Raw genomic sequence first — 24,004 nt, forward strand, 5'->3', positions numbered from 1 at the left:
GGGAATAAATTAAAATTTTAACCAATCTAACAAAAAAGCAACAGAAGAGGGGGAGGAAAAAACTATGGAAATACAAATCATAAATCCAGACAGTAGAAATAGTCCAAAACATCAATTATATTAAAATTACCAATTGTGATCTTAACATAAGTCTGCTATTTTTAACATACACAAAACAAAATTAAATAAAAACAATGGAAAAACATGTTTTATCAGAGAAATACTAACCAAATAAAGCTAATGTACTAAAATAGAATTCAGAGTACAAATTAATTGGGCCAAAGGCTCTCAAACTGCTAAGAGGAACATTCCAGAAAATATAATCATCATAAACTTATATGCATCTAACAACATAGCCTTGTAATATCATTTAAAGTAAAAATGTTTAGAAATTCCCTGGTGGTCCAGTGGTTAGGACTCCTTGCTTCCACTGCAGGAAGATCTACTAAGATAACACAAGCTGTGCAAGCTACCACCAAAAAATAAAGTAAAAACTTAAAGAATTACAAGGCTGAGTTGATGTGTCTACAAAACTGGGACTTTAAAAACATCTCTGTCAAAATTGACAAATTAAGCAGACACAAAATTTAAAATGACATCAAAGAACTGAAACACAGGATTAACAAATTTGATAAACTAGAGATATATAGAACATTGTACCTAACTAAATAAAATACAACCTTGTATATTTTTTTCCAGTTATATTCAGGTCAGTTTTTAACTGTTATAGCACAGTCTCAACAGTGACTGTCATAGCAGAATCTCAACAATGTCTGGAAACATCGGTATCATTCAAAATACACTATTTCAAACTTCCCTGGTAGTCCAGTGTTAAGAATCCACCTGCCAGTGCACGGCACATGGGTTCAATCCCTGGTCCAGGAAGATCCCTCAAGCAGCAGAGCAACTAAGCCTGTGCACCACAACTACTGAGCAGCTTAACAACAACAACAGATAGATTTTAAAATTGCTTAGAAGGTTCATCAGGGTTGCTGTGTATACCAGAGCAATGAGACAAAAAAAGATCCCATTCACATGGTTTTAAACATTTAATTAGGTACAGGTATATGCAATACCTGTATGAAAATAAGAACTTTACTTTATGGAGTGACATAACTAAATGAAGAGATACACAACTTCCTTAAGAAACAATAGAAAAACAGACCAAACCGATTTTATTGGTTCCTTTAATCTTTAACCCATAATAAACACAGGGAAAACTGGACATGGTAAAGCTGTTAATTTTTCCCCTGTTAATGTATAAATTCAATACAAGTCCAGTCAAAATTCTAAGAGGACCTGTTTTTGGTGGAATTGACAAACTGTTAGATAGAGATCCAAAAGTAGTCTATACTGCAAACGAACAAAATATGTGATACTTACCCTCCTATTCATAAAATTTTTGAATGTGATATTGGCCCACAGATGAGTAGTTGGGTAGAATAGAAGATTAGAGAGCCCAGAAACACAGTAAGCATACATTTATGCCTGGTATATAATAGACTGGGTTTACAGAAAGGAAGAATTATTCAATAAATTATATTAGGACAGCTAGCTTTTTATAGAAAAGTAAAATATTAGTAGATCCGTGTTTCATACTTTTATTTTTTAATTGATTTGTTTATTCCTCTTTACCCCTTTTATTTATGTAAAAATCCAATTTTCCTCCCTCATAGCCATCAAATTTAATTGGATTAATGGTTTTTTTTAGTATATTAACTGTATATACAGACATGAGTTTGAATAAACTCAGGGAGCCTAGTGATGGACAGAGAACCCTGGCGTGCTGTAGTCCATGGGGTTGCAAAGAGTCGGACATGACTTAGTGACTGAACAACAACTGTATATATATCTGGTTGTATAAACTTAAAGTTTATAGAAATGGTATTATGTATCTTAGTCTGTTTTTTAGTAAGTCTGTTTTTACTATTCTTAATACCCATTCATGTTGCTTTGTATGTATCCAATCTGTTGTTTTTAACTGCTGCACAGTTCTTCCTGATAGACATCTGCCACATTTTATTCTCCTGTTTGTGGTTGTGTGTGGATCAACTGGGGAGCTTAATGGCCTAGGATGGTCTCAGCTGGGACAACTCAGCCCTCTCCTCTCTAATCTCCAATCATCTTCTTTTTTATTTCTTAAGATGTTGATCAAGCAACTCTAATATGCTAGAGAGTAGTTATATTAATTGGCATTTCTTGGTTTTTTTTTTTTTTGGTAATGGATTTTCTTTAAAAATTTTTTTAATTAGAAAAAATTTTAAATGAGGTGTAGTTAACTTATACATTGTATGTGTCAGGTGTACAATAGTGATTCATAATTATTATAGGTATTATAAAATATTGGCTATGTTTCCTGTGCTTTATAACAGCTTATTTATTTTGTACATAGTAGTTTGTGCCTCTTAGTCCCTTACTCCTATTTTGCCCCTCCCCCTCTCCATTCTCCACTGGCATGTTTTCTGTATCTTTGAGTCTGTTTCTTTTTGTTATAATAACTAGTTTATTTTGCATTTCTTACATAAGTGATATACAGTATTTGTCTTTCTCTGACTTATTTCACCAAGCATAATAACATTCCAAGTCCATCCATGTTGTTGCAAACGGCAAAATTTCATTCCTTTTTTGTGGCTGAGTAGTATTCCTGTATATATATTTGTGTGTGTGTGTGTCTCTGTGTGTGTCTGTCTGTCTCCATAAACATACCACATCTTCTTTATCCATTCATAGGTTGATTGATACTTTGACTGCTTTGTATCCTCACTGTTGTAAATAATGCTGTTGTGAACACTGGGGAGCATGTATCTTTTTGAATTAATGTTTTTGTCTTTGAATATATACCCAGGAGTGAAATTGCTGGATCATATGGTAGTTCTAGTTTTAGTTTTTTGAAGAACCTCCATAGTGTTTTCCACAGTGGCTGTACCAATTTACATTCTCATTCGCATTCCTGTTTTCTTCCAAAATCTTGAGAGTGTATCTGAAGTTTAGTGTTTGTTGTAGGTTTTAGTATATAATATATACCAGGTTAAGGAATTTCCATGTAGGACACTGGTTTTGCTTTTGTGTTAGTTATTCATGGAATCCTATCAGGTGCTTATTCAGCATTCTTTGATAAGTTATGATTTTTCTTCATTAATATGATCAGTTAATTGAAGAATTCTTAGGCATTGAACTCCCCTTGCATTTGAGGATACATCATCTTGCTCTTGTTTTACTGTTAGTTAAGGGCCTTTCATAAGTAGTATGGAACTATAATTTCTTGTATTATCTTTATCTAATTTTGGAATCAAGATCACACTAGGCTCATAAAATAATCGAGGTTGCTTTCACTTTTTTAATTTTTCTGCTATAAGATAAGAATTAATTTAAAATTTTGCTGGAATTTTCTTAAAAGGACATTTAAGCCTGTAATTTTTTTTTGTTTTTGTAAAGGAGGTTCAAGACTACATTTTCTTTGCTGCTTATTATTCTATTCAATTTTTTTCCTTATACGCCTTACACAGTTTCTTTATACAGTTCATCCAAATTTCAACTTTGTTAGTGTATAATTACTGTTCATAATCCTGATTTATTATTTTTGTATGTATTATATCTGTGGTTATTTGTACCTTTTCTTGGTAACTCTTGCAGAGGTCTATCTGTTTTATTAACCTTTCCAAAACCAATTTTTGATTTCGTGAATCTTTTGTATTTTTAAAAATTATTGCTCTCTATTTCACTTTTCCTGCTTATTATTATTTTCTTTCTTATTTTTCCGTCTTTATTGCTGAATGTTTAGCTTATTTTTTTTAATAATTTATTTATTTATTTTTTTGAATGAATCAGTTAAAAAAATTTTTTTTTCTTATATGATATTATACATGTTTTAATTCCATTCTCCCAAATGACCTCCCACCTCCCTCTCCCACAGAGTCCAAAAGACTGTTCTATACATCTGTGTCTCTTTTGCTGTCTTGCATACAGGGTTGTTGTTACCATCTTTCTAAATTCCATATATATGCGTTAGTATACTGCTTATTTATTTTTAAACCTTTTCATGTCCTGGTTAAGTACTGTTTTAGCTGTGTTGCATATAGTTTCACATATTGTATTTTTATTGTAATTATTTTCTAAATATTTCTTAACTACTTTATGATTTCCCTTTTATTCTATGGGCTATTTAAAATACACTGTAAGTGATAGCACACATTAGTTTGACTGTATCAAAACTTAAAATTTTTGTAGGACAGACGATACCATAGACCAACTAAAGTAAAGTCGAACAGCAGGCTGGCAGAAGATATTTGGAACACCTGTCTGAATTATTATTATCTAGTATACACTACGGAGAAGGCATTGGCACCCCACTCCAGTACTCTTGCCTGGAAAATCCCATGGACAGAGGAGCCTGGAAGGCTGCAGTCCATGGGGTCGCTAAGGGTCGGGCATGACTGAGCGACTTCACTTTCACTCAATGGCACCCCACTCCAGTGTTCTTGCCTGGAGAATCCCAGGGATGGCGGAGCCTGGTGGGCTGCAGTCTCTGGGGTCGCAGAGAGTCGGATACGACTGAAGTGACTTAGCAGTAGCAGTATACACTAGATAATTAGTGTTATTACACTAGATGTTAATGTTCTACACATAAGACAGAAAGTGTCATAGAAAGATGACAAAGGATATGAATAGAAAATTCATAGGAGAAACGTTAATGGGCAGTAAATATGAAAAAATGTTTATTCTCAGTACTTATTAGGTATATGCAAATTAATACAGCAATGAAAATTTTCCCACCATCCAGCAGATGGCAAACATTTTAAAAGTCTGATTATATTTTATATTGACAAGGATGGAAGAAAAATGGGAACTCTGACACATTACTAGGAGTATTTTAGACTTAAACTGCTACTTTGGAAAGAGTAACAAATAAATTAAAAATGCACTTATTTTTTGACCTAAAAATTCTCTCTGCAGGTATGTACTATGGAGAGACTGTAGCATGCATGCTTAAGAAAACATAGATAAGATTCTTTTTTTGCAGCATTGTTTATAAAAGTAAAAAATGGAAACAACTTTATTTGCCTATTAGTAGATAATTTTTTAACAAAATGGGGTATTTTTATGCCCTGGGATAATTTGAAGTATGTAAAAAGCATAGCTATATCTACTTATAATAACATGGATAGAATGTAAATCTTGAATGAAAAAAGCAAATTTTAGAATGGCATATGTGATATAACGTCATTTATGTACACAAAGTGTATAAAATAATACTGTATGTCATTTTGGGATATATGCACACACATGTGAACATGTAAAAGTATACAAAATAGGCTGGAAGAATATACACAGAAACTCATGATAGTGGTTTCTTTGGAGAGATAGAATGCTGAATGAAGACTGGGGATAGTTCTCAAAGGTGTTGTTATCTTCATTTGTAATGTACTGTTTCTTAGGGAGAAACAACACTTTCAAGTATAAATAACAAAATGATAACAGTTGTTTGTTCTGGATGGTGGGGGCATGAACTGTCTGTTTATATATATATTTATATATATTTTTTTTTTTGGTAATTTCACATACATTTTAAAATTTCTTTAAAAATTATATGACTTTCTTTTCTAAAATTTTTTTTACTGGAGGATAATTGCTTTACAATATTGTGTCAGCTTCTGCCACACACCAGTTTGAATCAGCCACAGGAATACACATATCCCCTCCCTCTTGAACCCCTCTCCCATCTCCTTCCCCACCCCACCCCTCTAGGTTGCCCAGAGCACTGGCTGAGCTCCCTGTGCCACACAGCAAATTCTCACTTGCTCTCTGTTTTACATATGGTAGTGTGTATGTTTCCTTGCTGTTTTCTCAATGCATCCTACCCTCACATTCCCTCACTGTGTCTGAAGGTCTGTTCTCTATGTCTGTGTCTTCCATATGGATGCGTTAACATATGGTATTGTCTCTCTGACTCACTTCACTCTAATAGACTCTAGGTCCATCCACCTCATTAGGACTGACTCAAATGTGTTCTTTTTTTATAGCTAAATAATATTTCATTGTATATATGTACTGCAATTTCTGTATCCATTCATCTGTCAATGGACCTCTAAGTTGCTTAAGAGATGACTTTTTAAACTAGGAACACAGATGACTCAAGATTTCTAGCCTGGGATGATGCAATGTTATTGATAGAGGAAACAAAGGAGATTTGTAGGTAAAAGACCTTTAGATACCACTGGGTTATCCAAATAAAGACATTTACCATACAACTGGAAATTAGAACTTAGACCTAAAAAAAAAAAATTAAGCCTAGAGATGCTCATTTTTGAGTTAGTTCAGAAATAATATTGAAAGTCATGGTGGTGCGTGGATATTAACTGTCATTCTTCAGAGAGTGGAGAATGAAGAGAGAAGCTGGCTAAGGTTTATGCTTTGGAAGAACAGTCACGTTTGAGGGTTGCGCAGATGTAGGCTAAGTCAACTGAAGAAAACAGGGAAAAAACACGATCAGACTGTCTATTATTGTGTAAGTCATATGAAGGGAAGAAGGTTAATAATGGATAGTCAAAAATGTCATTTGTTTGAAGAGGTAGAGTCAGGTGAAAACTAAGAAGAGGTCCTAGGGCTTGCTTGGCAGTTAAAAGCTTGAAGGGACTTTTGAAGAACTTTTCAGTGGGTAGGTGCAGAAGATACATTGTAATAGGAGAAGAAATTAGTTAATTTGAATATTCCTTTTAGAATCAAAATAGAATTTGACTTACAGTTGCAGTATATTTTAGTTAAGAACTCCACTGTAAATATTCTCATAAATATGCCAAACAAGAATCCTGCATAGCCCTTGTACTTTTACAGGAATTTAAAACAATTTCTAGAGTATTCAAGATAAATTCCCTAATGATAATAAAGAACTCAAGTCCTTGAAATCAGTTGTTATAAATGTTATTTAAAATAGATCATTAACCATTTTAACTCACCTTGTATGGTATCATACACATAAGGGTACTTAATAAATGCTTTTGGAAGACAGTTATTTGTCCAACATCCATTAGAAAAGACCAGCTACAAGAATCAGTTGATGTGTTGTTCTAGGAGTGGCTGCTAAGGATTAGAAAGTTTTTTGCTTAGTATAAACTGTAAAGTGAAGAATCAGCAGGCTCAAAGAGAGTTTGGCCCAGGGATAGCTTAAGTAAAATGCAGAAAACATGAATAAAACTAAGCTAGATTATCAGCTTCAAAAATGGTACATGTTGGATCCTTACTCATCATAGGTTTTTATGGTCCATAAATGCATATGTGGAGAAAGTTCTATGATAAAATAATTTTTGGGAATCATAGACCTCCTTGAGAATCTGAATAGTCATAGTTCTTCAGAAAAAAATGCTATTTTTTGCTAACAAAATATTTTGCTAACAATTTTTCCTTTATGAACCCCCTATCAAAAATTCATACCTTATGAAGGCTTTTATACATGTAAATATAGGATATACTCATTACTACTATAATTTCATGTATAGGCAATTTTGTATATCACACTTGTCTAAGAATTTCACCTTTTATAGAGGTTCTGTGTGAATTGAGAAGGCTTAATTTTTTTTCTTTTGTTACCTAATTCAATGCTACCAGTAGTATAGGTGCCTACAACAGAAAGTGTTGTACAGAGTGCCTACAATACTTACTTGCTCAAAGTAAGTGCTGGTTAATTATTTGTTGAATAAATGAATGAATATGTGGGTTCAAACATCTTCATTTTAATAATATTTTATAAAACCTAACTATAATATTAAATAAAATGTATCAGTATAATAAATAACTAAAAATAGAGGATTAACCACAGTAGTTTAAAAATATTTGAAATAGTCTATCTTTTCTCTTTGTAAATTTACAGACTTGCACACCTATATGTATTTGTTTGTCTCCCAGTATTGATAAACTGAGCTTTACTTAAAGGTCCTAAATCTCTTGATTCCAGCTTGTTGTCCTGATAGATATATTTATCTTAAACCTTAGTTTTCATGACTCTTTTTTTCCCTGCTAAACATGCCCAACACACCATACCCCAGCTTTGAGTTTCATTGTTAGTTTGGCTGTATCAGAAAAACTTAGACTGACCCCCTCTTATTCTTCTCCCACCATTCATTGCTCAAAATTTTTTTTCAATTTTTTCTTAATTTCTGAGGAATACTCTTAACCATTGCGCTAGCTTTGACATTAAAAAGTAAAACATCAACACTTTATAATTTATAAAATGGTAAAATGGGTGAAAATTTTCACCCATGTTGTAACTTCTAAGTTTTATAGAATATTGTTTTGTAGAATTTTTAACCTTGAAATCATAAGCTACCATGTGATTTTGGTTAAATTATTTAACTTCTTGGGGGTTTAGTTTCCTGATGTGTAAAATAGGGCATTGGATAAAGCCGGTGATTCTCAAATAACCCTACCATTGGTGGTTATCGAGTTACTATCACTAAAATAGGAAGTTTTTATCCTTCTCCAAAATTACAGGATGTTAAAAGTATATGACATTAAATGGATAAAATGTCTCCTTCATCTGATTCCTACCTGTAATTTTTTTAAAGCCTGTTGCCCTTGGTACTTGTATCTAATAGAGCACACAGTTACATATTTGGTTTTAAAGTGTAATATATTTGATTCATGGAAGTCAGGAAAAGAGATCATGATGTTCAGTTCAGGTCCTTAATTTTTTTCAAAATCTCTAGGTGATGTGGTCTCTAGGCACCTTTCCAACCATAAGATTTTATGATTCTCTTTTCTAGATAAAAGATACAAAGGAAATAACCAGAATAAGCTAAAAACATTAAAATTGGTGTGGTGTAAGACACAATTGTATGTTTACATACCTCTAAAGAATTTTTACCATCTTGGTTATTCCAGGACCATAAAATCATTGAAATACCCAAGGGTATGTAATTATTTTTGGTTATATTAGACCTGGATTCCTAGGTAGCTCAGTGGTTAAAAAAAAAAAATCCACTTGCCAGTGCGGGAGCTTCAGGGGATGTGGGTTTGATCCCTCCGTGAGGAAGATCCCCTGGAGGAGGACATGGCAACCTACTCCAGTATTCTTGCTTGGAAAATTCTATGGGCAGATTAGCCTGGTGGGCTACAGTTCATGGCATCACAAATAGTCGGACACGTCTGAGTACACATGCATTCATTCGTTCATTCATTCATATTAGACTTTAATGGTAATGATTATATTTTGATGACTTACTTATTTTTAAAATGGAGAGGCTGGAGGAGGAAAGAATTGATGCTCAGACTATACAGACAGACATGGAAAGAACTGCTCAGGACTCTGTAGTTGAAAGTTACAGGTCATTTTTAAACTTTTCCCTTCTTTCTTTAAGCTGTAAAATGTGACAAGTTGGGAGTTTAAACTGCTCCTTTTTTGTGTTAGCTTTTGCTGATTAACAAATCATCCCAAATTTAGCAGTTTAAAACAATAAACATTATATTATCTAGTTTTTGAGATTAAGGATTGGAGATTGACTTACCTGCATGGTTCCTAACTCAGGATCTTTCATGAGGATGGAATATCTGAGGGCTTGATTAATTAAGGCTGGACGGTTTGTGTCCTAGAGAGTTCAGTCATAGGACCATTGGCAGGATGCCATTGTTACTTGTCTAATAGGCCTCTCCACAGAGATGCTTCCTCAGATTGACTCAATAGCAAGAGAACAAGCACTTTCTGAAGTCACGTACGATCACTTCACCTCTGTTCTGTTTGTTAGAAGTGAGCCATTAAGTTCAGCCTACACTCAAAGGGAGAGATGGAAATTATATTCTACCTCTTGAAGGAAGGAATATTAAGGAATTTTCAGAAAAGTAGGTACTAAATGCATCATAATGGATAAACAAGCCTTGTTACTTTGGAGCTTGGGGAAGTGTTTGCCGTTCGGGGACACCCAAAATGGGAGTATCATGGTGGAGAGATCTGACAGAATGTGGTCCACTGGAGAAGGGAATGGCAAACTTCAGTATTCTTGCCTTGAGAACCCCATGAACAGTTTGAAAAGGCAAAATGATAGGATACTGAAAGGGGAACTCCCCAGGTCAGTAGGTGCCCAATATGCTACTGGAGATCAGTGGAGAAAAAACTCCAGAATGAATGAAGGGATGGAGCCAAAGCAAAAACAATACCCAGTTGTGGATGTGACTGGTGATAGAAGCAAGGTCCGATGCTGTAAAGAGCAATATTGCATAGGAACCTGGAATGTCAGGTCCATGGATCAAGGCAAATTGGAAGTGGTCAAACAGGAGATGGCAAGAGTGAACGTTGACATTCTAGGAATCAGCAAACTAAAATGGACTGGAATGGGTGAATTTAACTCAGATGACCATTATATCTACCACTGTGGGCAAGAATCCCTTAGAAGAAATGGAGTAGCCATCATGGTCAACAAGAGTCTGTAATGCAGTACTTGGATGCAATCTCAAAAACAACAGAATGATCTCTTGTTCGTTTTCAAGGCAAACCATTCAATATCACAGTAATCCAAGCCTATGCCCCAACCAGTAACACTGAAGAAGCTGAAGCTGAATGGTTCTATTGACCTATAAGACTTTTTAGTACTAACACCCAAAAAAGATGTCCTTTTCATTGTAGGGGACTGGAATGCAAAAGTAGGAAGTCAAAAAACACCTGGAGTAATAGGAAAATTTGGCCTTGGAGTATGGAATGAAGCAGGACAAAGGCTGATAGAGTTTTGCCAAGAGAACGCACTGGTCATAGCAAACACTCTCTTCCAACAACACAAGAGAAGACTCCACACATGGACATCACCAGATGGTCAACACTGAAATCAGACTGATTATATTCTTTGCAGCCAAAGATGGAGAAGCTCTATACAGTCAGCAAAAACAAGACCGGGAGCTGACTGTGGCTCAGATCATGAACTCCTTATTGCCAAATTCAGACTTATATTGAAGAAAGTGGGGAAAACCACTAGATCATTCAGGTATGACCTAAATCAAGTCCCTTACAGTGGAAGTGAGAAATAGATTTAAGGGACTAGATCTGATAGACAGAGTACCTGATGAACTATGGATGGAGGTTTGTGACATTGTACAGGAGACAGGGATCAAGACCATCCCCATGAAAAAGAAATGCAGAAAAGCAAAATGGCTGTCTGCGGAGGCCTTACACATAGCTGTGAATAGAAGAGAAGCGAAAAGCAAAGGAGAAAAAGAAAGATATAAGCATCTGAATGCAGAGTTCCAAAGAATAGCAAGGAGAGATAAGAAGGCCTTCCTCAGCAATCAGTGCAAAGAAATAGAGGGAAACAACAGAATGGTAAAGACTAGAGATGTCTTCAAAAAAATTAGAGATACCAAGGGAACATTTCATGCAAAGATGGGCTCGATAAAGGACAGAAATGGTCTGGACCTAACAGAAGCAGAATTTATTAAGAAGAGGTGGCAAGAATACACAGAAGAACTGTACAAAAAAGATCTTCATGACCAAGATAATCATGATGGTGTGATCACTCACCTAGAGCCAGACATCCTGGAATGTGAAGTCAAGTGGGCCTTAGGAAGCATCACTACAAACAAAGCTAGTGGAGGTGATGGAATTCCAGTTGAGCTATTTCAAATCCTGAAAGATTTGAGTGCTACACTCAATATGCCAGCAAATTTGGAAAACTCAGCAGTGGCCACAGGACTGGAAAAGGTCAGTTTTCATTCCAATCCCAAAGAAAGGCAATACCAAAGAATGCTCAAAGTACTGCACAATTACACTCATCTCACACGCTAGTAAAGTAATGCTCAAAATTCTCCAAGCCAGGCTTCAGCAATACGTGAACCGTGGACTTCCAGATGTTCAAGCTGGTTTTAGAAAAGACAGAGGAACCAGAGATCAAATTGCCAACATCCGCTGGATCATGGAAAAAGCAAGAGAGTTCCAGAAAAACATCTATTTTTGCTTTAGTGACTATGGCAAAGCCTTTGACTGTGTGGATGACAATATACTGTGGAAAATTCTGAAAGAGATGGGAATACCAGACACCTGACCTGCCTTCTGAGAAACTTGTATGCAGGTCAGGAAGCAAGTTAGAACTGGACATGGAACAACAGACTGGTTCCAAAGAGGAAAAGGAGTACGTCAAGGCTGTATATTGTCACCCTGTTTATTTAACGTCTATGCAGAGTACATCTTGAGAAACACTGGGCTGGAAGAAGCACAAGCTGGAATCAAGATTGCTGGGAGAAATATCAATAACCTCAGATATGCAGATGACACCACCCTTATGGCAGAATGTGAAGAGGAACTAAAAAGCCTCTTGATGAAAGTGAAAGAGGAGAGTGAAAAACTTGGCTTAAAGCTCAACATTCAGAAAATGAAGATCATGGCATCTGGTCCCATCACTTCATGGGAAATAGATGGGGAAACAGTGGAAACAGTATCAAACTTTATTTTTTTGGGCTCCAAAATCACTGCAGATGGTGATTGCAGCCATGAAATTAAAAGACGCTTACTCCTTGGAAGGAAAGTTGTGACCAACCTAGATAGCATATTGTAAAACAGAGATATTACTTTGCCAAAAGGTCCATCTAGTCAAGGCTATGGTTTTTCCAGTAGTCATGTATGGATGTGAGAGTTGTACTGTGAAGACCGAAGAATTGATGCTTTCGAACTGTGATGTTGGAGAAGACTCTTGAGAGTCCCTTGGACTGCAAGGAGATCCAATCAGTACATCCTAAAGGGGATCAGTCCTGGGTATTCATTGGAAGGACTAATGCTGAAGCTGAAACTCCTGTACTTTGTCCACCTGATGCGAAGAGTTGACTCATTGGAAAAGACTCTGATGCTGGGAGGGATTGGGGGCAGGAGGAGAAGGGGACGACAGAGGATGAGATGGCTGGATGGCATCACCAACTCGATGGACGTAAGTTTGAGTGAACTCCGGGAGTTGGTGATGGACAGGGAGGCCTGGCGTGCTGCGATTCACGGGTTGCGAAGAGTCGGACACGACTGAGCAACTGAACTGAACTGAACTGAAGTGTTTGAGAGTAAGGGCTCTGAAGTTAGAATTCTTGGGTTCAAATCCTGGCTCTGCTCTCTTGAACACCATGACCTTGCTCAACATTCCTCATCTATAAAATGAGCAGAGTGTTAATATCTGTTACAGAAATGTAAAGCAGAATAGGTGAAAAAACTTAAGGTAAAGCTCTTACCCTGGTGGCTTTGATTTCAGTAAAAGTTATTATTTACCTTTTTTCCCTACTAGATCATAGGAATACTTTGATATAAAGAATGTCATTCTGCAATGTTATGAGCAGGATATGAATTTGCTGTAAAGTTTCTATCATGCTAACCTAACTATTCTTACTCAATTTTTAAAATTCTGCTTATGAATATCTGCTTTATCTTGAATCTTCAGAAATGCAGATGTATGTATGTGAATGTGTATATATACACACATATATGCATTATATACACATATTTTCACAGTCTACATGGCTTGAGTGATATTGTATGGAAGAAATTCATTATATTTTAGTCCTGCCACATTTAACATTTTACCATGTTGTTAAAAATTCTTTGAACATGTTTTTAATAAAACAGTTCATTGAATTTCTTACTTCCTCAAGCTAGGCCCTGGAAATGAAATTCCTAGATCAGTATATATTTACCTCTTTAAGACTCTTGATATCTGACACTCATTGCTTTCTTGAAAGTGTGTACCAGTTTATATTTCCAGCAGCTATAATTTCTAAAATAGTAAAGTGGATTTTAACTTTTCATCCATTTTGTAACTTGGTCTCACCTTGCTTGTTATTGGTGGCTTTTGAAAGCCTAGTTATAGGACCCAAACAGAATTGCATTAAACTCTAGGGAATTATGTTTCTATAAGAGCTTTACATATATAGGAATATTTTCTAGCCTTTCTACATAATTTGTATTAATATTTCATAAATATTATATGTGTATATATTAACTGAAGTATTATGCAGAAATAGACACAGTGTCTGTTCCCTTGGAAGTTAAAATATAAGGCAGATATGGGTCTGTATAATTAAGATTCTGTTGTTGTTTAGTAGATGAGTCATGTCTGACTCTTTTATGACCCCATAGACTGTAGCCCACCAGGCCCCTCTGTCCATGGGATTTCCCAGGCAAGAATACCGGAATGGGTTGCCATTTCCTTCTCCCAGGGATCTTCCCTACCTAGGGATCAAACCCACATCTCCTGCATTGGCAGGCAGATAATCACTGAGCTGCTAGGGAATCCCCTTAATTAAGATATATTCCGAGTAAAATACACAAGACACACACTGTTACCTTCCTTAAAAGATAAACCTCAAGAAGCAAATAGTAAGATGAAAGTTATGTATGATGCTTCAAAGTGACTCCCACAGTGAGAAGATAATTTGTTTCCTTTTGAGCCAAGTCAGATTGTTGCCTCTAGAAAACATAAACCTTTAGTTTGCCTCACTCTCTTCCTGTCAAAACATATTAATATCTGTTGACTGATAAGAGTGGAAATTCAGGTTTGTTATCAATTTCAGTGTTCTGTCTAAAGCTAGAAATTAGCTCCTTCCTATTCCTTATTATCCTCTCATCTGGAAACTCTCAGTTTATGATACTGGCTGTAGATTGATGGTCCTTATTTTAAATTAACTAGAAATTTCAAAAAATAAAAGCGACCAGTCATACAGTTTTTTTGTCCAATAGGTGGCAAGTTTACCTAACTACAGGAAAGAAATCCCTGTTTGGTTTAAGGGAAGGTTGTACTTTGGAAATGGCAGATAGGTTCTTTTTGCGGAGGCTGGGGATTATGGTGGTAGGACTAGGGGAAAGGTCCAAGGGAATCAGTGAATATTTAGAAGAAAAGAAAATAGTCATGGACTGTGTAATCTACTCTGAAGTTGCACTGACATGTTGGGCAAATATTTGTAAAATGACATTGTATTAATACTACCACTGGAAAAAGTTTTTGTATAGTTATCAGCATAGTTCATTAAATCTAGATCATAAGAATTACACCTTATTAAAAATAAGTAACAAAATTTTCTTTTGTTTATTCAGCAAATACTTTTTGAACACTTATTCCGGAGGGAGGCACTGTTTTATGTTTTGTGTAGAAACTATACGGCAACATTTTTTTTTAATATTATGAAACTCTGAAACCAAGGAAGCATTTTGTGTGTGTGTGTGTTTAATGAAGCTTCATCTAAGTCATTTTATAGGCTTGAATTCTTGTGTGTAAGTTTGTAGTCACTAAGTGGCAATATAGCTCTTGCTTCTATATTTTAATATGTAGGTTATTTGTAATAAGGTTAGTTTGATCAAAAAGATCTTTAAAAGTAGACGATGTGAAATATGTTTGCTTCAGAATGAACCAAATATAAGAGGGTACATAAACTTCATGACTAGCAAACTGGGGGAGGATAATCTAATCTCTCAGAAGTTGGCATGTTCTGTTGTTTGTTAATAAACAGTTATCTAGAGTGCTAACACTTCTGCAGAGGGGAAAGGACAAGGTCGGTCCCTGAGAGTAACTGGATGCTCCTTACTTGGTTCAAGGAAAGCTTTTATAATGTTTTCCGGGTATGACTTTTTTTAGTTGGTATTCTGTTTTAAAGTGCAGCCTTTCAAGTGAACGGGTTACATGTAGCATAAGCTTTGACACGGCCAAACAAGTTAAACAGCTACCTTTATTTACAGCTGCAGGACTAGGATTAGATCTCTTCCAGAAAGAAAATTTGATTAATGACTTTTCTAGAGTGGGGACAACTGCAGACTTTTCTTTCGCAGAGCGTGAAATGTGCCTCTTCCTGCCGAGGGGCCTCGTCCTAGCCGCGGCTCCCGGGGCGACTTCCAGCCTCAGGTGTCCCCTTAGGCTGCGGGCCGCGGCCGCTCTCCGGGGCGGGCGTCCGGGACTTCCTGTCTGGGCGCGGGGCGGAAGGATCGCGTTGCCAGCCGAGGCGGCCACCGCCGCCGCCCCTGCCGTTAGGTGGTGGGGTTTCTCAGCCCGGCGGCGGGAGGCGGGCCGGCCTCGGCTTCCTGTCGGAGGACGCGCAAGGATCCGGGCGTCTGAGTGTGCGAGTGCGTGAGTGTGTGTCGGCCACACGGCGTGTGTCTCCGGCCGCGGGTTCCGCCTCCTCCCCTGCCGCCGCTGCTCACGGTGTAAGTCAATGTGAAGCAGCAGCTCCAGCCCCGGGATAAACATGGCGACGTCTCTGCATGAGGGACCCACGAACCAGCTGGATCTGCTCATCCGGGCTGGTAAGGACAGGGGAACTTTCCTCCGGTGCATCAGTGTAGCAGGAGAGGGGGTGCACAGGAGGCGGGGTGGCTCCCCTGTAGCGGTCAGTGCAGGGGGGACCATGTCCATCAGTCACTGGGGCGGCCGGGGGAAAGGGGGGTAGTGAATGAAGTAATGGAGGCGACGAATCAGGAAGTGATCACCTTGGAGAGTAACCTGCCTCGAATCCGGCGCTGTCGCTTCAGGGTGGGTTTGTGGAGCAGCGGTGGCAGCTGCCGGGCGGAGCGCTGGCAGCGGGTGCCGGGGAACGGAACCGCAGTTAAGTTGGGGACTCGGGGGCGGACGAGTTGTGCGCTTCACCCCAGTTGCTGAGGAACCAGGAAGTGAGTGAGGCTGTTGTCTCCCGGCAGCGCTTGCCACGCTGTCTGACCCGAGAGGCCGCTACTGCCCGCGGTCGGGGGCGGCCGGCTTCTCGCGTGGACGCTCGCCACTCCCGCCCCGTCCTTCTTTCAGACTTGGTCCACAAATCCTCGACTTCCGCATAGACGAGGCAGCCCCGGGCCATGTCCGGTAGATCGATACGCGCCAAAAAAAAAAAAAAAAAAAAAACTGACCCTCGTCCTCACATCTCCACCTTGTGCGGTCTCAGGAGTAACGGTTCTGGAAAGGGTCACTTAACGTGGAGCGGCCCGGGGTGGTGTTTCTCTCAAGGGCCCGCCTCCCTTTCCTCGTTTAGTGGGCGGCAGTGGAGAAGTAGGTTTATGCCCCTTCCCTCGTGGGTTGTTTTTTTTTACGGGGGGAGAATGGAAAAGACACGGAATGTATTTGTACCCCTGCCCCGGAGCGTTGGGGAGTCAGAGAAGAACGTTTATTTTGGTAAACAGTGGGTGAAGGTGGGGCGGGCGGGAGGGAGTCTTGGCCCTAGGGAAGTCTCCGCAAGGAATTGCCCCCCTTACCCCTCCCCCCCAAGCCTCCCACCTTAGCGGAAGCGCCTCGGAGAGGACAGAACGGACGGGATTGACAGGCCTCTGGTTCCAATCTGCTCGCTTAGTTGTTCCAAATAAGAACGTTGCTTTCTGGGGGCGGGACTTCGGGCCCGCGCTGGGCCAATGAAGATTGGGCGGGAGTGAAGCTGACAATGTACGCATGGAATTGGAGGGAAGAGGAGTGTAAACACGGAAGTGGCTGCGGGGGTGGGGGATGTGCAGCGCCACTGCTGCAGCGGAAGGGCACGGACTTAAGTTACATAGAAAAAGCAGCTTTACTTAATAGCAGACAGCGCAGTGAGAGTCCTGAATAGGCGTAGCAGTGCTTGAGTACGATTTACTTACTGTAGTGAACATAAATGTTCCTTTCCCTGGGTTCTGTTTCATATCGCCATCGATGGGAACTGGAAGATGGGGAATAGTCATCGAAGAGCATTGCTGTGAAAGGTCTTACCGTCTGTTTTCCATCCATTGTTTTTAGGCAGTGAAGTTAGTAGTTTGGGGAAACTCTGTTTCAATTCGATTGGGAGAAATCATAAATGTATATTTAACAGAACTTAATCTTTAAAATGTAACACTGCACAGTCCCAAAGAAAAATCACAGTGAGTAGTGATGAAAGCACATTTGACAGTTATTTTCTGATTAGAGCAAGATCTTAAATATTAGTGAAAAAGGGGCAGAGTACAATGAGAACTTGGTTCCTTTGTGTAAGTTCGGTCTATTAATACTGTGTGAATTAAGGGATAGAATTTTTGGGTTTATATTATTGGTACTAACAATACTTTTGTTTAGGTCTGTCATGTTGAGCATGTACCTTTTCAGAAACGTTCCTAGTGGTTAGGAGAACTTTAGGATAGCCCATGCAGTAAGAATTTTTAAAAATACTTTGAAGATAAGAGGGCTTAATTTTGCCAAGAGAAGATCCTTTTTATAAGCTTTTGGCATTATCAAAACCGAATGTGATCTGTAGGTATTTTGCTAGGAGTGGATACGTACAGATAGTCTACAGTTTTAAAAATACAAAAGTTTATCTTCTTTTGACGAGATTTTTTTTAAGTGAAATGCTGTTTTCCAGTTCTGCTGCATTTCACAAGTGTATACAAATCTTACAATTGAAGTTTGTGATAATAGTGTTCTGTGAAGAATACATTTTAATACAATTGTTTTCAAATATTTTCTCAGTCATGTTCATGTACTCTGAAATTCCTTTATAAATAGAAGGAAATTTGAGACAGGTTTGCTAGTTTATCCAAGGTTTATTCATTAAAAAAGTTGGGGAGGAACTGTGACCTGGAAAATGAAGAATCATGGATCTACATTTTTATTGCTGCCAGTTTCCAATGATGTTGGGAGAGTAATGTTAAAAGGGTTTGTATTTGTAAATGGACATAATGATACTTTTATTCCCTTGAGCGAAGTCATCAAATGTTAGAATTATTCCTCACAAAGGTTTACAAGTCTAATTGAGACAAGTGACAATCTATATAATACATAAATGTTAAATTTAATTAAAGTGATTGCTGTATGGGTTTATGATAAGTGTAGAATAGAATAACTGATAGTAAGGAAAACTTTTAGAGGAGATAAGCTTTAAACTGAATATTATTAGCATAACTGTTGTTTCTAAGTAGGTACAAAGCACTTAGAATTACCACTATTGTTATATGTTAAGATGTTAGAGGATATATTTTTGCTTTTATTTTCCTCCTGTAGAGACTTAACTGTCAACTTTAGCTATCAACTTCAGCTTTAGTTATCAGTGTTTATGTTGTCAGAGGTGTTTGAATGAAGAATGAAGTAAATATAAATACACTTGTTTATTAAAAATAACTTTCATTTTAACATACAAAATACTTCTTTGTGGTAGAGACTTGACATACTTTATTAAAAACTTTCACTGGCAACATGATATATGAGAAAGAGCCTTGACCTTGAGGTCAGGAGATAAGAATCTTCATCCAGCTGTCCCTAAACTGCTTTAAAGCTTCATTTTCTGTAAGAGAACAGGATTGACTAGGTGATCTCTACTAACTTTTAAAGCTCTAAAACTATAGGCAGCTCAGATATATTTAATGGAAAGTGAAGGTTCTCATTTTCTTGGATTTATTTACATCATGTGAGTGAATTTGTCTAAGGTCATTATGTAATGGCGAGGTTAACTTCTTTCACCAATCTTTGTAAGTGTCTGTATGTTGAATAAGACACAAGATATAGTTTATTTAATAATTTAGACCCATGTTTAGTCTGTAAGGAAAAATAAATATTCCTTAATATTTATGCGAAAGTGTTTTGTACATGTGGTCTGTGTTTTTTGAAGACTTCAAGTTTAAAATATTCTCCCTTATTATCAAGTACATGCTTTCCTTGACTTTTTTTTTTTTCATCTTTTTTTGAGAAATTGAAAATTGGGAAAGTGGAGAATTAGAGAATTGAGAAATAGGGTAACCAAAAGTATTGTTCTGCTTTGAGTTATTGAAGGGAAGGGGGAAGGGGGAAATTTTTCTGGAAATGCAGCCTAAGTATTTTCCCGGACAGAACAAATCTGTCTAGTTTGTCAAAATTAATCATGAAATTTGAACTTGAAAATCTAATTTATTATAAACAGGAATACCAAGTATCAACCTTGAAAAGATCATTAATTTGAAAAAAAAATTTAGCAGGCAGTGAAAAGATGAGGGCCTGTGTTGAAATAAAATTGGAAGAATGGCATTAATTTTTAAAAAATTTATTTGAAAATGTGTTTAAGAAATTACTCTTCAGAATTCATTGCAGCATTAGTACTAAAATTCATAAAAAAATGAGTTAAAGAGTAAGTTATCAATATGTAAATAGTCATTCCAGGTAGTTCACCATCAGTTTCCTTTAGGGACAAATTTAACTGGTGGAAAGGGGCAGGCAGGAGAGTGTTTCTGATTTTTGAAAAGTTAAAAAAACTTCATGTGCAAGTAAGTTGACAAAATACTATTGTACTTATGGAAATGGAATTATAATTTTTTGTCCACACATTGGTTTTATGTTTAGAAGCTAAAACTTACAGAAGTAAGAGGAAGAATTTGGGTGTTCTTAATTATGTTTGATACTAAATTATACCTGTGGTTCTTAAAAACTGAAATTCCTGGGAGTCCCCCCAGACTCTTTCAGGGGAGTCTGTGGAATCAAGTTATTTTCATGATAACGCTAAGACATATGCCTTTTCACTTTTACGAATGTTCACGGGAGTTTTCTAGAGGCTACATGGCTGGATGTAACAGATCAAATGAAGAAGCAAGTATGAGAGCCCCAGTGTTTTCTACTATGTATTAAAAAGATTTGCAGAAATGTGAACTAAACTACTCTTTAAATTTTTGTTTTTAAGAAAAAGTTACTTTTTATAAAAGTAAAAGTTTTAGTTTTAATTTCAAATAGGATAAATATCTAAACATGAGACTTATATAAGCAAAAGTGTAAAAAGATTCTTTGACCAAAGATGTTTGCAAATAGCTGTACTATAGTTTAATTAGTCTACACTTTCAGTACCATAGCGACTAGCCTTTTTTGGCGATTGAGTATTTGAAATGCGATGGATAAACCAAATTTTTAATTTTTTTCAAACATAAAAACTAACAGTAGAAAACTTCTTGACCATGTAAATTTCTTTTACATGTTGAAAAGACAGTGGTTTTGAATATACTGGGTTATATGGGTTATATGGGTTAAGTCAAAGGTACTAATTTCACTTTCCACTAACTTTTCTCAGTGTGGCTGCTGGACATTTAAAAATTACATGTGGCTCTTGTTATCAGACAGCTCTACTTTAGAAAATTATTTTATTCTCTTTCCGTTCTTAACCTTATAATGAAGCTGTAGAAAGTCAAAGGGGCACAGGTAAAGATGGAGACCTTTACCTTTCCTCCTTTTCAGTGTGTTCATTTGTGTTCTTTACTCATCTGTTACTGTTAGAGTCCTGGGACTTCAGAGAATAAGCTGTGGTAAGTCAGGTGTGGTAGTTGAGTGATGGCCTTGTAAATACTAGTTTATGGTCTTGTAGGGGAATACCACTATCACCTAATGAAGTGTTTTCTAATTTTTCCTATGGCTGTCAAATTGCTGTTAATTTTTATTTTTGACTTTTAAAAACATTGTTATGAGCTAAGTCTATTGCCAGCATTCTCTTCTGCAAAGCTGAGAGGTATGTCTCTTGTCAGACTTAATTACCAAGTTTGGTATTTAGTAACAGCTGTTGAGTGAGTCTGGAATCATCCACCATACAAACACCAGTTGATTAGAAAGCTAGAAATGGAACAAGACTCTTAGCAATAGTAAAGGAAGGCATAAGCAAACTTAATTTTGACACTGATCAAAATAGTTTTGAAATTTATTTGATACATTTAGTTTTTCAAGGAATGTTGACCAGCAACCTAACTACTAGTGGTAACTAGTTGATGATGTGCCTGTCAGATAACTTTTTGCTTCATTGCTTCTATTTTTAAAATGAGTTTTTTTTTTTAACTCCCATAAATTTAATACATAGGCCTAGAAAAACACCAGTAAATCAAGTTTTAAGTAAGAGATAATAATTCTCAGCTGTCACTTGTAAGTTTGCTTACTTTGATGGCACAACACTTTTATTTACCTTAAGAGTTGTGCAGAATTTTAGCTGTATTTGAATTATTATTTAGTTATATTTGTATTGAATTCAAATTGTATTTGAATTACTGATAAGAATAAAATAATATTGAAAAGTTTTCAATTATTACGGAAACTTGAATAGGAAAAATATTTCTTAAATTTCTGTTACCAAAACTACTTGTTGACTTATGTCAACAAGAGAAGAGTAAAGGAGATAGTGTTCTCTTTTAACAAAATGGATTAAGTATTCATGGAAACTGTCAAATTATTTTGCATCTTTGTTTTGAAATATTTTACTCCTATTTATCTTTTCGATACTTTCTGAACTACTTGTATAAGCTTCATGAGGCCAGAGATCTTTCCACACTTGTATCTCAGGTTTGTAGCACAGGGTAGATCCTAAACAACCATTTATTGACTGTACATAGCAGAGTATAAGATCTCATCATTAGTTCATAGAGAATTTATGCATTTTTAATATTCTCATCCTAAATTTAAAGTATAAATGTGTTAATATTCTTCTTAATTTGTATGTTTTTTCTTTGTTTTACTATGTACATGTACGATATTTTAGAGAAATAATATTTTGAACTTAGAAAGGGGAGGTTGAGGTTGGAAATAAGAGCTAGGAAATTTTCACTGACATAACTAACATGAAATCATGGTTTTGAAAATATACCTCAAGCTATGTAGGAATTTGGGGCAGCATAATATGTAACTGTTGGGAAATTTTGTTTATAACTTAAAACATTAAAATATCTGGTAAGATTCTATTGATGTATTATTATCAAATACTCAGAGCTCTAACTTTAATATGGTAGAGTTTTAGGGTGTGTCTTAATACAATTACATAAGGAATTAGTTTACCCAGGGTAGTTTATTAATAGCACCTCAGACAACAGCTAAATTGCAACACAAGCAGACTTTAAAGAGAATAAAGTTCTTAGAATAAACTTTAAAACCCTGAAACTGCTTCCCAAGGTTCTTTAGTGCACATGAGTATTGTAGGGAGGTAATTTGAAAAAAAAAATACTTGAGAATGGTAATACATTTTGTACTTACTAATAGTAAGTTTCTTAAAGTTGAGCTAGAAGGACTGATTGAATCCTCTGCTTCAGTGAAGCTGCAGATAAGAGTAAGCAGGGTCACCTAAAGATAGATTTACTTAGAGGTTTGGCTGCCTCTCTGGAACTGTTTAGCTTTGAGCAGATTTCCATAAATGGAAAGAGCAACTGGAGAGACTCGGTACCTTGGTTGAGAGTGTGGATGATGTGCAACAGGTGGTAAAGCAGTCACTGGATTTTTTATAAATGTTCTCCAAATGACTGGTGTTTAAGGCTGAGGCCTTAGCACTTGTTGAATTTTGAAACTAAGTGAAAAAATCTTTTTCAATTAGAAGTTTACTAGAAATAATTTGAAAAGATATATATTCACAAGTGTGTAGAACTTGTGAATATATAATGGTTTTATGAAATTTGTATCTTTCTTTTAGTCCTTGAGAGGACATCTTGAGAAAGAGCTATCAAATTAGAAACTGTTAAACATATTTGTGTTTCAGATCCTCTTACAAAGTAGAATTTCAGTATTTCAAATCAGGATGTGAAATTAATATATCATTAGGATAATGAGTTTGTGCTGGATTGCTACTTTTCCTGTAAGGTCTCTCGGTTGTCCTTAACTTTAATAAATAAAAGAAATACTTACATACCTACTATATGAAGAATCTATGTTAGGAACTATAACAGATATAAAGGTGATTAAGACAGGCCTCCCTTGGACTTCCTTGGCAGTCAGTGGTTAAGGCTCCACGCTTCCACTGCAGGGGGTATGGGTTTGATCCCTGGTCTAGGAACTAAGATCCTGCATGCCATGCCATGTGGCTAAAAAAGTTGGGGGGGTGGGTGCGGAGCCAGCCCTCCCTGATCTCATGGAGCTTATAATCACATAGAAATGATAAGAAATTATCACCATTTATTAAATTCTTAAGGAAATCACTGCATCTAATTCTCAAAACTATATGAGGTAAGTAATATTGCTATTTAGTGAAAGAGGAAACTGGGCCATACAAGGATTTAAATTACTGGCCTTAGGTTACAGAAATAAGTGTCAGAAACTAGAACCAAAGCTTTTTCACAAATAATTTAACCAGCAAAGCATAAAGTAAGTGTTAGAGAACTTACAGAAGGTGGTATAAT

General features: G+C 36.6%; 1 protein-coding gene across 12 annotated transcripts in view; it reads left to right on the forward strand.

Annotated features, from left to right (window-relative positions):
• ELF2 (E74 like ETS transcription factor 2) overlaps positions 1–24,004 on the forward strand; it is a 99,192-nt gene that overhangs the window by 63,587 nt on the left and 11,601 nt on the right. The window contains exon 1 of one of the 12 annotated variants that reach the window (XM_070769100.1): positions 5,571–16,234. The exons of 8 other annotated variants lie outside the window; for them this stretch is intronic. In XM_070769100.1, the coding sequence (XP_070625201.1) occupies positions 16,177–16,234 (58 nt within the window). In that variant the 5' untranslated portion in view covers positions 5,571–16,176. Of the gene's footprint in view, positions 1–5,570; positions 16,235–24,004 lie in introns of those variants that run through there. 3 more of the 12 variants (XM_070769098.1, XM_019977483.2, XM_019977482.2) reach the window with 3 other exon arrangements.

This window comes from Bos indicus, chromosome 17, assembly GCF_029378745.1.
Source record: "Bos indicus isolate NIAB-ARS_2022 breed Sahiwal x Tharparkar chromosome 17, NIAB-ARS_B.indTharparkar_mat_pri_1.0, whole genome shotgun sequence".
NCBI lineage: Eukaryota > Metazoa > Chordata > Mammalia > Artiodactyla > Bovidae > Bos > Bos indicus.